This window comes from Oncorhynchus nerka, linkage group LG4 (genome assembly GCF_034236695.1).
Source record: "Oncorhynchus nerka isolate Pitt River linkage group LG4, Oner_Uvic_2.0, whole genome shotgun sequence".
NCBI classification, from domain to species: domain Eukaryota; kingdom Metazoa; phylum Chordata; class Actinopteri; order Salmoniformes; family Salmonidae; genus Oncorhynchus; species Oncorhynchus nerka.
This window is the reverse complement of record NC_088399.1, coordinates 51,599,850-51,612,785: the sequence shown is the minus strand read 5'-3', so window position 1 is coordinate 51,612,785 and position 12,936 is coordinate 51,599,850. Positions and strand designations below refer to the sequence as shown.

The following is a 12,936-nucleotide window of genomic DNA, read 5'->3' as shown; positions in this document are numbered from 1 at the left end:
AAAAAATATATATATATATTTATTTTTTTCCAGCTCCTGCCCAAGTTGGGTGTGAGTAGAAGACTCTTGTTTCAGAGTTGCTACACTTCCCTAAAAATGACACTTCCTACAAAGGGAAAAAGAGAATTTCCCTTTTCAAAATTCCAGTCAAGGTTTACAGAATACCATCACTGCACAGCAAAGTTTTAATAAGTAACAGATTAAATCAATATTTTAAACATTCTTTTTTTTAATGGCCAACATGTTGATTGGTTAAAGGGGTATGCCCTCTTGTGGTGCTTTCATGTCAGCACATAATATATCTTCAAAATTAAAGAGTACATTTATATCAACGCATAATAAACAAAATGATGTAGATTTTTATTAATGTATAAACAATTAAGTTACATAATTGTCACATCCATTTTTAACACTTTTGGCACAAGCAAGGCTCCTGCCAAATGTGCTACTTTTGCTTGACATAAACACTGAGTGAACAAAACATTTTCTATGACAGACTGACCAGGTGAAAGCTATGATCCCTTATTGATGTCACTTGTTAAGTCCACTTCAATCATTGTAGATGAAGGGGAGGACAGACAGGTTAAAGACACATTTTTAAGTCTTGAGACAATTGGGCAAGACAAAAGATTTAAGTGCCTTTGAACAGGGTATGGTAGTAGGTGCCAGGTGTACCGGTTTGAATCTGTCAAGAACTGCAACACTGCTGTTTTTTTTATTACGCGTAACAGTTGCCGGTGTATATCAAGAATGGTCCACCCCACTTGACACAACTGTGGGAAGTATTGGAGTCAACATGGGCCAGAATCCCTGTGGAACGCTTTCGGCATCTTGTGGACCCTAACACTGACAAATTGAGTCTGTTCTGAGGGCAAAAGGGGGGAAAGTGCAACTCAATACTAAGTGTTCCTAATGTTTTGTACACTGAGTGTACATGCATTTCACTACCCTTAAGACATTGCACTTGGGTTTAATATTGTGCATTAAAAAATCACAATATAATGCAAAAAAATTCATTAGGAAAACTGTATATAAGAATTGTACAAATAATGGAACTTATATGCATTTATAAAACACCAACACAAACCGACACCAATGAGCTCAGTCAGACTGTAACACGATCGCTGTAGCAATTGGCACCATTAACAACACCTAAGTTGGCCCGGCTTCTCTCTGGTCTGTTGACTTCTGTCTGCTTTAGTGAGAGACTCTACCACGAGGTCAGGCATAGAGAGAGAGAGAGAGAGAGACACTGCTCCTGTCGTAGATCAGTCACACTGCCAGCTACAGGATCCTTACCTTGTGTGAGGGCTCGCAGTTCAACTTGTGTGTAGTTACTTTGCTAAAGTAAAGAAAACCTTTTAAGACTGTTCTCACAATACACTGATGAATAAGAGTGGAATGTGATATAAAAGAGAATGGGCTCCCCCTCCGGTCGTTTCTGTCGGCCGACCCCCGGGAACTAAGTGTACAGTGAGGTGAGTCCAGACCCTGGAATGTTCAGTGGATGCACAGATGGACAGCCAAGGACAACGTTCATGAGTCAAAAAATGTTTTTTTAAACGTCAGCATCCGTACACAGACAAAGCCACACACAAACACTTTGAAAACAGATCTGGGGTCACTTGATGTGAGCAGACCAAGTCTCTGGAGCCTCAGCCGGCGTCACCACTGTATGTATATCCAGTCATTCCCAGTGACTACGGACAGACATACCCAGTACAAAATGGCGAAATAGAAATATACAGTCAGAAATGAAGGCACTTGTGAATAGCAGAGATCTTCCTCTCTGTCAGCAGTGACACTTATAACCAGGAACCCATTACACTTTTCACACTACGGAGCCAAACCGATCCAATCTGTGCTGGCTACTTTAGTTTCTGGAACCGTGCTGGAAAAGAACAGCGTGAAAAGACAACATCCCAAGTCAGCCCAGTGCGGTTTGAGTTGGCCCGACAGTGTGAATCAGGCACTAATATGGTTCAACTAGAGCTCATCCTTATACGTCGCCTGCAGCATGTCGGATTGAGGTGCCCCCTTCAGGGTTTTGTGGGAACCCCTCCAGTCTGTTCGCACGTTGTCGTCGTCCCACAGCGTGGAGGTCTCCGTGTCGCTCACCCACTCGGGGTCCCCAGCGTAGTGGGCTGGTTGTACCAGTAGGGGGCGCGTAGAGAACGCCTGCAGGTTACGGTTTGCGAAGTGAGACTTGTAGTCCTCACTGTGGAACAGAAGAGGGAGATTAGATATCAGGTCAGATGGCAATATTAACATATTAAAACCTCTAATTGAGAGAGTTGCCAGCGATCACAGGCTATAGACAATGATTGACACGTAGAGAAATGTAAAATCCCACTAGAAAACTAGCAGTTACATGGTTGAGAGTACTGTCCAGATTACAAGATCACGGGGCATACTTTGTTTAGTATAGAAGCCTATTGTTGGCCACAATTCACTGCTACTCTAAACAAGAGTTTTGAATGTGACCTCTAAAAATGACAAAAGAACATTCCGAGAGATTAATACAAGCATGTGAGAACACGCTCAACATTTTGTGGAAACAAGGTTATTATAACACAAGTACCGGGGATATATCAGGCTTCTGTAGGAATGACAACTGTCTTTGGAAGAAATGAGTCAGTGTGTCAGAATGCCCAGATTCAACGCCATGTGGTTCTAGTGAATTCTTTTCAGGACAAGTCAAGCTTATCAAATCAGAAGAACCACTGAGGGGAAAAAGGAGAATGGGAAGAGGGGAAAGGTGGAGCAGGGAATAGGGAGTTATGGCAGCTGGCCAGGTTTCCACGCATGACGGAACACTAAGGCAGTCTTAAAAGGACACCGAAGCATTCCAACAGCCTTCTCCCAAGGCTCTGGGCTTTATTAACTTGGTCTAGCAGCCAGAGTGAGAGCGAGAGCGAGAGCTAGAGCGAGAGAGAGAGAGAGAGAGAGAGATGACCACATGAAACTGGAATGCTACGACAAGCCAAGTCAGTCTGCAGAAAGCCTGGAGACACTCACATGAACAAAGCAGCGCTTTTTGATTGAACTAAAATGAGAATGCGCTACATGTGGGAATTGGCCTATATGGAGAGGGCTAAACTGAAATGTTTCTTCAGAAGAAGTGTGAAAATCATATGCATAAGCATGGCAGCAATTGAAAAGGAACCGTTTGGAGATTATTGGAAAACTAAACCAAAGCTGAGGACAAAACAGTTGACCTGACAAGACTGAAGCCAAACATTGGGCTTGACTGTACTTTTCACCGCATACATTCAGTGACATGATAAGAATATTCCCGGAAAAGGTGGGGTAGGCGCAACCTAAAACAAAGAAATGACAAGGGTTTGAGTAAGAGGATTAACTGGCGTCTCCAAGTGGCCACACACACACACCTCTCCAAAGTGTGCACAGTTCCTACGTAATTTCAGCGCGCTTTAATGATTGAAAGAAGAGTCTTTTAACTTTTGAGGAACTAGAGCAAGCACGCTTGCTGTTGTTGTGTACGCAATCCAAAAACGGCCCATTATAAATCGCAATCTGGGTCAGGTGGGCATCCTTTGAAAGCTCGTTCTATTTGACTAGCTAACTTATAAAATATGATCTTACAGTGTTAGGCATTCACAGGGAAAATCAGTAAAGCACATCGTACTTTTGGTGCGCATAGAAAGGAGTCATGAAATGTAATAAATTGTGGCACATTAACAACATTTATAACGCCTCCTGAGTGGCGCAGCGGTCTAAGTCGCCGCATCGCAGGGCTTGAGGCGTCGCACTCTAGCGACTCCTTGTGGCGGGCCGGGCGCTTGCGGGGTGACTGCGGTCGTCAGTTGAATTGTGTTTCCTCCGACACATTGGTGCGGCTGACTTCCAGGTTAAGCGGAATGGTGTTAAACGAAGCGCCTCTATCCAGCAAATTTGGGTAGTTGCAGCGATGAGACAAGATCGCAATTGGATATCACGAAATTGGGGATAAGAAGAGGTCATGAAGTTGAATAAATTGTGGCAATATGGAAGAAAATGAAATGTATTGTACAAGAAATCAATATCACTCCCTAAAAACACAACCTTATGGAACAATCCTTGGATAGATATTCAGAATTCACTGATAAATTGGTCCACATAGAAAACGGAAGACATAGAAACCGTAAATGCCTTGGTAACAGGAAATACATTTATTTCCATGACAGAGTTAAAAAGTAATTTTGGACTGATCCATGTAGATAGATGGAGGAGGAGGGGGGGCTACAGACTGCTATAATTTGCCCGCGCTACAGATGCCTATATCGGTCCACTAATACAGGACTAGAGAAGGCCCAGTGCACTACTTTGTGAATAAAAACATTTCTCTTCTAAAGAAAATATTTTTAAATAATAATACTTAAAATGTATTCGGATTCAGCACCCCTACTTTCCGCAGCTATGTTATAAAGTCCAAAGGTTATGGGCGGATCAGAGAGTTGGCTGTCAGAAGAATTACAATGTAAACTTACTTTCAATCTGTCTGTCTGTCTGTCTGCATATTTCCTGCCTCAACAGGACATTGTTTACCTCTCATGATGCACTGCAATATTGAGCGGCACAAAGCAGAGTTACAGCTTTGTAGCATGATCCTTGTATGTCCATTGTTGGCAATGGATGAAGGATGCTCTTAGTGATACAAAACTTTCAGGAAACTCACCCTAGTATTGGACTCTTGGAGCTGGCATTCATCAAAGACAGGTTAGATACTTGTGACACTGGCTCGCTCACTGACTGGGTTTTGAACCCAGGTCTTCCGCAATCCACAAGACTGTAATCCCTTTGAGCTAAAGTCGGGCAATTATCTTGGGTGTACTTAACACAATTCTTCAGGTTTCAGTTCCACTTACTTGGTGTTTTTTGGTCTCATTGACTGAAGGAGGACTTGCGAACGGCTAAAGAAATGACGAAATAAAGAAATGTCAAATTATACTTACTTGATGTGTTTATCGTACATGATGGGCAGGAACTCGTCGACGGGCAGCATCTTGGAGAGGGGTTCGGCGTTGAGCAGCTTCTGGGCCCCCTGGAGAGAGATGGCGTAGGACAGGGTCCAGTAGGAATAGTCTGCTACCACCAGGTTCCTCACGTTCTCCACCACCTCCTCCTTGTCACCCGGCGTCACCTGCTTACGGCCCAGGTAACTACGGACAGAGGACGGAGAGAGAGGCAGGTCAGGCAGAGGATGACGTATTGCTAGTGTAGTAACTGCTGTGGAACGGGACTATTCTTTATTCCACTTGCGTAATAACAAAAGAAACAATCAACTTAATATGCAATTATTACATTAGATGTAACAATTAACGCCCCCCTCTCAACCGAGTTTAGCTCATCGTACGAAATGACTCCAGGGCAGCTCGGCCCTTTCCTCTCCGTCTCCATGACAACGTGGGTGGGCGGCTGTCGCCTGGGTGACTGTGACACTGACTCACATGATGTCCCAGTCCAGTTCCACCATCTCCACCTCCTCCATCAGACGGAGCACGCGCCTCTTGAAGTTGGCCTGGAAACGCACGTCGTCCTCGAAGATCAGAGCCTTATCCATCTGCTGGTCTACCATCTGAGAGGGGAGGGAGGAGGAGATGGAGGGGAGAAGAGATGGAAGGGTGAGAGAAGGGTGGGGAGAGAGGGGGAGAAAGGAAGGGGGAGATGAGAGCAGAGAGGGACAGAGATGGATGAGAATGGGTGATAACTAGTAGTTAAGAAAAGCTCTAAACAGACCAGAGAAGCATTTTTGCTTCACTGAACAAGTCAATTAAGCTGCTGCTAACATAACCCCCAGGTCTGTTGTGTGTGTGTGTGTGTGTGTGTTCCTCCGGGATCTTGTTTCCCATGTGTATAGCAGTCGCTCTAATCACCTATTCTGAAGCTCTACTGTAGCCAGATATTTTAATGTTCAAAATACACTTTTTGGTAGAGTTTGTGTCACTGACAACCACTCAGAGGGGTTATAAGATTGGTGAAATCAGTTAGAAAGTTGCATAAGCACACAGGTTAATAAAAAATTAAAAATGTAACGCCATGGAATTTAAGTTGGAAGAATTTGTGGAAAACCTTACTTGGGAGTTGGTAGATACATTTCCGAAGACGAATCTGCTCATCAATGCAAACAAAGAATAATGACATCAAAGTGGCACATGCAGATTCAAAAGCTAGTAGTCAGAGTTAAATCAATACAGCTTTGGTGGAGGAGGAAATCCTGGAGAGGGAGGATGATGAAAAGGGTTTCTACGGGTGGTAGAGGACACCCTGTAGACGGGCAACTGAGAGGTGGAACTCAAGGCAAAACGGGAGCAACAGAAATTGGAACTTTAGCACAAGGAAAGGAAGAGAGAATGTGCACCCAGACTAGAACAGGAACGTGAACATGCCATTCGATTAAAAGAGATGGAAGCATGACAAAAAGAGATGGAAGTACTCAGAATCAAGACAGGCCCATCCTGTACCGTCAGAGTTTGATTTGGGTCAGAACAGGCGGCTTGTACCGCCTTCCAACGAAAAGGAGGTGGACGTATATTTTCCTCTATTTGAGAGGACTCGACACGTCCCTAAAATGGCCGTGAGATATTTGGTCAGTGCTCCTCCCAAAGTGTTCTTGTGGGAAATGCTGAAAAAAAGAACGTGTACGCCGCTTCCCCTCTTGACCAGAGTTCAGATTACAAGCTTCTATCCTCCGGGCTTACAAGTTGGTCCTAGAGGCATAGAGACGACAGTTCCGTAAATAACAAAAAAGACAGAATCACAAAGCCATGTTGAATTTCGCAAGGCAACAAGCATGTCTTTTTGACCAGTGGTGTGGTTCTCAAGAGGTCAAGGATTTAAAAGACACTCCTACTACTCAAACAGTTCAAGAAATACCGCGAGACACTGGGGCAGCCCAATCCTTAATATTGGAGGGTGTTTCGCCTTTGTCTGAAACTTCAGCAACTTGGTAGTTTAAGGTGTGGAGATGGGGTGCATGGAAGTTCCTTTGTATAATGTGGAACTCAAGTGAGATCTAGCCTACCGGTGAAGTAGGTCTCGTTCATTTTGGGCAACGATTTGGCTTGAGGGAATTTGAGCTAAATCCTGTCGTTTGTAAGGAACCCAAAGAAGAGGAACCTGATGGGTTATCAGAAAAGTACCCTGGAGAGTTCGTAGTGTGTTTTGCAGGTACTATTTAATGAAGCTGCCAGTTGAGGACTTGTGAGGCATCTGTTTCTCAAACTAGACACTCTAATGTACTTGTCCTCTTGCTCACTTGTGCACCGGGGCCTCTCACTCCTCTTTCTATTCTGGTTAGCGCCAGTTTGCACTGTTCTGTGAAGGGAGTAGTATACAGCGTTGTACGAGATCTTCAGTTTCTTGGCAATTTCTCACATGGAATAGCCTTCATTTCTCAAAACAAGAATAGACTGATGAGTTTCAGAAGAAAGTTATTTGTTTTTGGCCATTTTGAGCCTGTAATCAAACCCACAAATGCTGATGCTCCAGATACTCAACTTGTCTAAAGAAGGCCAGTTCTATTGCTTCTTTAAATAAGAAAAAAAATTCAGCTGTACTAACATAATTGCAAAAGGGTTTTCTAATGATCAATTCGCCTTTTAAAAGGATAAACTTGGATTAGCTAACACAACGTGCCATTGGAACACAGGTGTGATGGTTGCTGATAATGGGCCTCTGTACGCCTATGTAGATATTCCATAAAGAATCTGCCATTTCCAGCTACAATAGTCATTTACAACATTAACAATGTCTACACTGTATTTCTGATCAATTTCATGTTATTTTAATGGACAAAAAAATGTGATTTTCTTTCAAAGACAAGGACATTTCTAAGTGACCCCAAACTTTTGGACTGTAGTGTGTATATGTATATAAATAAGTGACTGTTTTGTCTTGTATGAGAGACCAACAATTAACATTTAGGTAGCAACGCATTTAAGTTGACCATTTTGTGAAATGGACACCCCCATGAGTGTCTTTGAGAAGCCCTCCTTGAACCCCACCTGTTTTATTTTGGTTGTTGTTAGTGACTGTTTGTTAGTTCCCCGTTCTGTTTGAGCAACAATTTTTGGTTTCTTGTTGTGGATGTATATTTGTGTCTGATCCTCACCTCCTTCCAGATGTAATAGTGGCTGAGGAAGCATCCCACCTCTCCTTTGGTCAGGGTACGGCGAGAGAACGGGTCATAGTAACCAGGTAGTATGTCCACTCCAAGGATCTTTATATCACTGCTGTTCAGCGCTCTGTAAGACATACGCATACAGTGTCCGTCTTTCTCTTGTAAGTACATGTCCCTCAGTGCTATAGCTCTGCCAAGCTTTTCGTCCTCACACAGCCTGAAAATCAGACTGAATTCAGCTCTGTTTAAAATGATTCAGCCTGGATTATCAGGCTAATTTCTCACCCTCCGTCTATGGCGTCCACCACTTTGACGTCGATCTCCAGCTCGTTGAGAGAGTACAGCATCCTGTCCCTACGGTCCTGACGCCGACGCAGGTTGATCAGGTACACCTACATTAATGGAGAGTCGGGGTCAGAGGTCAACTAAGACACAATGATCCATAGATTGAGTGAGCGAGTAGAACACCATTCGTCTACAGCAGTTTCCCCCCCAAACCAGTTCTACTTATTTGCTCTATTCTAGTCCTTGAGAGGTTTGGGCGCCCCTGGGCTCTGTCACCTCATCAAAGCCCATGAGGTCTCTCCGTTTGGGGAAGAGGCTGACATATTTGGAGGGGGCCATGGAGGGTCCGTCAACTAGAAGGAGAACAGAGCTGTTATTAATACTATAAAGGTATTACAGATCTTTCACTGTTAGTTATAGACCATAATAAACATACAGAATATAGCACCTACACTCAAATCACTGTAGAATATGAAATAAAGTTTCTTACTCATGGCGTCCAGGATGAGGTGGCTGAAGTTGATGCTGTCGTCCTCTATGGTGTGGTGAGGCTTGGCTGGGACGTTCAGGTATCCATACCTCACCTTGTTGCACAGGTACATCTGCACCTCTGGAATCGCACAGTCAACTCGGTCATCAAAACAGCTAACGTCGACACGGGAGTACCAGCAACACGTGAATATAACCATCTGGCCTCTTACTTTGAACTCGCCGACGTTTGCGATTTATATGTTACTCGAGCGAGAGAAAGTGTGCGTGCTTTACTGTACATTCTGCACTGTAGGCCCCTACCTGAGACGCGACAAGAGAAGGCGAAGACGATGATGTCATCGAAGGGCCAGGAGTAGTCCTGGTGAGGAGGGTGGAAGGCCAGCTTCTTCATGCCCGTCTTCCTCATGTCCAGCAGGAAGGTAGAGTGGACCATGGGCACCGGGTAGCAGCCCAGCCGATGGCGGTGTCTGGTGGGGAAATACTCAGCCGTACGCCGGTAGTAACCCTGAGTACAGACACACAGATCAATCTGTCATTCAAACAAAACCCAGTGTGCAATATTATACACGTGTAATTTTCACACGGGCATGTGTAACCAGACACATACCCAAGCGCGCACACGCACTCGTACCTGTGGAGTGATGCCGCACCAGTAGTTAGAGTAAGCTCCCTGGGAGTCCAACATGGGGGCGACCACAGACTTGTTCTCTGCTATCAGGAGGTTGAGGGTCTCTGGGTTGGTCAAGATGTTGTCCGTGTCTGCATACTGAAGGAGTATGAGAGAGAGTGTGTGTTTCCTGCGAGTGTTTAGGTTCGAGTAAAGAGTCCGAGATGATCTCGATAGAGAGCCAGGGTTATTGAAAACCAATGGAGGAGATTTGCAATTTTAGTTTACTTCCCGAATTGAAATAGAATTTACCCCAACAACCCTTGATTTCAACTTCTAGGCAGTGGATAAGCTAATGCGATAAACCTAGAACTTCTAGTCAGTGGACAGAGTAGAGATTTGGGACTGTACCAGTATGTAGTCAGCCCAGCGTTGCTTGGCGAAGTTGAGAGCAGCCTGTTTGAGTTTCATCAGGTATTCATATCTGCCGTTGCTCCAGTATTTAGGCCCCATCTCTCCTGGGTAGGACCTGCACAGGCCAAACAAGACACACACAATCAATCACATGCGCACACGTGCTACAGTATCAAAACAAATTTGCACCGAATACAACCTTACACTGAAATGCTTACTTACAAGCCAATGAGTCAATTTGTAGGTGCACAGGTTGGTCGAGGTAATATGTACATGTAGGTAGAGGTAAAGTGACAATGCATAGATAATAAACAGATAAGCAGCAGAGTAAAAATGGGGGTGGGGGGGGGGGGGGCACCCACTACCCCCGCCTGCATGGCTTTGAGGTACCAACTACATGATATGTATGATATGTATGTGCTCTTCGAACATCTCATTCCAAAATAATGGGCATTAGTATGGAGTTGGTGGATGTGTGTGTGTATATATAGTGTACTTAGAGAGATTCAATTAGAAGTCCACTGAGGTCAGGTAGCACTGTGTATCAGTATACTCTGTAACCACCTAACATTGTTTTTGAAGCTCTCTTTTCTTTTCATCCTTTTTTAAAGTTACATTCCTTAAACAGCATGTTTTAAATATTACTCTGTGTGTGCTAGTAAGGCTTTACAACAAAGCAGGGGCTGATGTTGACCAGATGCTTTTAAGCCCTTGGGTTCTGGGAGGCGCACAACTATCAACAACATGCCCTTTTTGGATGACAATGTTGAACTCATGATAATGCTGAACAGAACTCATGAAGGATGGACGCTCTATAGGTCTCCAATCTCACAGACTTTCGGGGAAAATATAAGAGAATGCTGAACAGAAACGGAGCTTACGTAGGATGCTCCATGGGCCTCCACTCCACATAGTGATAGAACTTCTGCATGACGGTCAACCATTCTTTCAGAACAGCTGTAGTGTTGTCAGCGTTGTGATCTGTTGCTGCCCTGCAGACATGGGAATAAAGACACTGTCTGGCACTTATACAGTGTATAACGTGACCACTTGGTTTGCATACAAGCACCACACAACTAGGAATCAGACACTGCAAATCGGATAAACCGATGTGGTAACATTACACATGCAATCGAGAAAAGCCACGCACATCGTTTGCCCTAATGAGGAGTTGATCATGAATATGCATAAAGATTTCCGTATGAAAAACATAATATGCACAAGAGGAAATCCCTTTAGGGCTACAGTGGAATCACATGGAAATGTCATATGTGCAAAGCATACAGTAACATGCAGACAGTAGTGTAAAGTATAGGCTATTATAATGAAAATCATATAATTGTGTAATGCAGTGCAACAGTCGGCCTAGCCTACAATTTAACTTTCATAAACTCTGCATTAGAGACTAACTTGGAAAACAAAGTTGGAGTAGCCTACAGCAGCACTCATTATTTTATATGTCGGGTGACGATCGAGGGTTCTAAAGGGATTGTGGGGACTGGGGAGAAGAGGGGTGTTATTTTTAATCTAAACTAAATGCGATTGACCTTTGATCGCCGGCGAGTTTGATACATTCGAACAAATAGCGTCCAGGGAAACAGCGCTGGCGGGATGGCTGCCACTTACCATACAGAGATGCGGTTTTTGGGATAGTTCTGCCTCTCCAACGCCCCGAGGTAGTATGGCAAAGAGTGCGCCGCGTTCCGAGCAATGATCGCAATAATAATCGTTGGCGGCTGAATTTTCGACTCTTCTTGATATTTTTCCTCCGAAAAATAACATTCTGTTCTAGAAACGAAGGCCACTAAAACTAAAACCCAAAGAAACATGGTGGAGTTCACAGCCCAGTCGGCTGCTCCAGCTCCCAGCCCGCGTCAGCAGTAAATTTTAAAAAATGTCTTTCTCCTAAATGTTTAACCCTCCCCTTAAAATGCAGCAGATGAGGCTCTTTCCGTGCCCAAATCCGACGTGTGTCGGCGAAAGGTTTTAAATTACATTTCTACAGCTTCCGCACCTAAATCTGTCAGAAATGTTGGCGAGGAACTACACACGTAGTGCAACTAGCTAGTAATTTAACTAGTGGCATAGTGGTAGTTGCATTTAATTCACATCTAAGTAGGGTTTTCAGTAGTTCATATTTTTGTTGCTATGTACAAGTGTAACGTTAGCAAACTACTGGAAATACACACTACTTTTTTTTTTGCAAAAATAAAATATGGGTGAACTAGGCTAGATAAAAGGTCCTGTTTTCAGACAACAACAACTCCCAGCTCAGAGTAGGTTTTAGGGTGATGTTTAAGACACTGCTCAGACAAACTCTGAATCAGGAGTAAAATCAACTCATAAAAGTTTCTCAGTTGGTAATCGTGACGGTTTGAGGTAAGGCAAAGGAAAGATAGTGATGACACTCAATGACATTGGTTATTCCCCACTATTTGTAACAATCGCGATGAGGCATCGCCACCTGTGAACTCTAAGCACTCCCATGGTGAATGTCATTGTAGCCTACATCAAATGTTGCAATGGTAAAACTTTTGATAGCTATACATTTCGCCTGACACGATAACATTGCCTGCTCTTATTTGGCATGCATAACCTTATTTAACCAATTCTGACCATTTGAATGACAGTATCATGTTGAGGTTTTTATAATATATATTACCTTATGGTGTTTTCTGCAATGGCCTTACTCATCATTGTTTTACAGCCTGTGTTCGTAATAGCTTCACAGTGAAACAACCTGTCCTGATATGTCATAGACACTTGCTAAAAAACTTTAATGAGCAAGCCTTCCTTCACGAACTGGCCTCTGTATATTGGTATAGAATCAGCTTGATCCCCTCTGTTGAAGGCGCTTGGACCTTCTTTAAAAAATATATTTTCAGTGGTATTGTTAACAAACACACCCCCTTAAAGAAAATGAGAATTAAAAACAGGTTCAGCCCCTGGTTCGACCGTGATCTTGCAGAGTTACTCCACCTCAAGAGTTGCATTTGGCGAAAGGCTCGGCACAAGC

At 43.7% G+C, this 12,936-nt stretch overlaps 1 protein-coding gene across 1 annotated transcript; it reads right to left on the bottom strand.

Moving 5' to 3' along the window:
• Positions 1-334: 334 nt before the first annotated feature.
• LOC115127516 (procollagen galactosyltransferase 2-like) lies at positions 335-11,946 on the bottom strand. Its single transcript, XM_029657135.2, has 12 exons — positions 11,547-11,946; positions 10,802-10,912; positions 9,918-10,035; positions 9,531-9,665; positions 9,200-9,404; positions 8,898-9,017; positions 8,684-8,760; positions 8,408-8,514; positions 8,114-8,246; positions 5,451-5,578; positions 4,956-5,162; positions 335-2,218 (listed from the first exon to the last, which is right to left on the bottom strand). Exons 1-12 carry the CDS (start codon positions 11,747-11,749, stop codon positions 1,987-1,989), a joined length of 1,776 nt encoding a protein of 591 aa, XP_029512995.2. The 5' UTR covers positions 11,750-11,946; the 3' UTR covers positions 335-1,986.
• Positions 11,947-12,936: the final 990 nt, after the last annotated feature.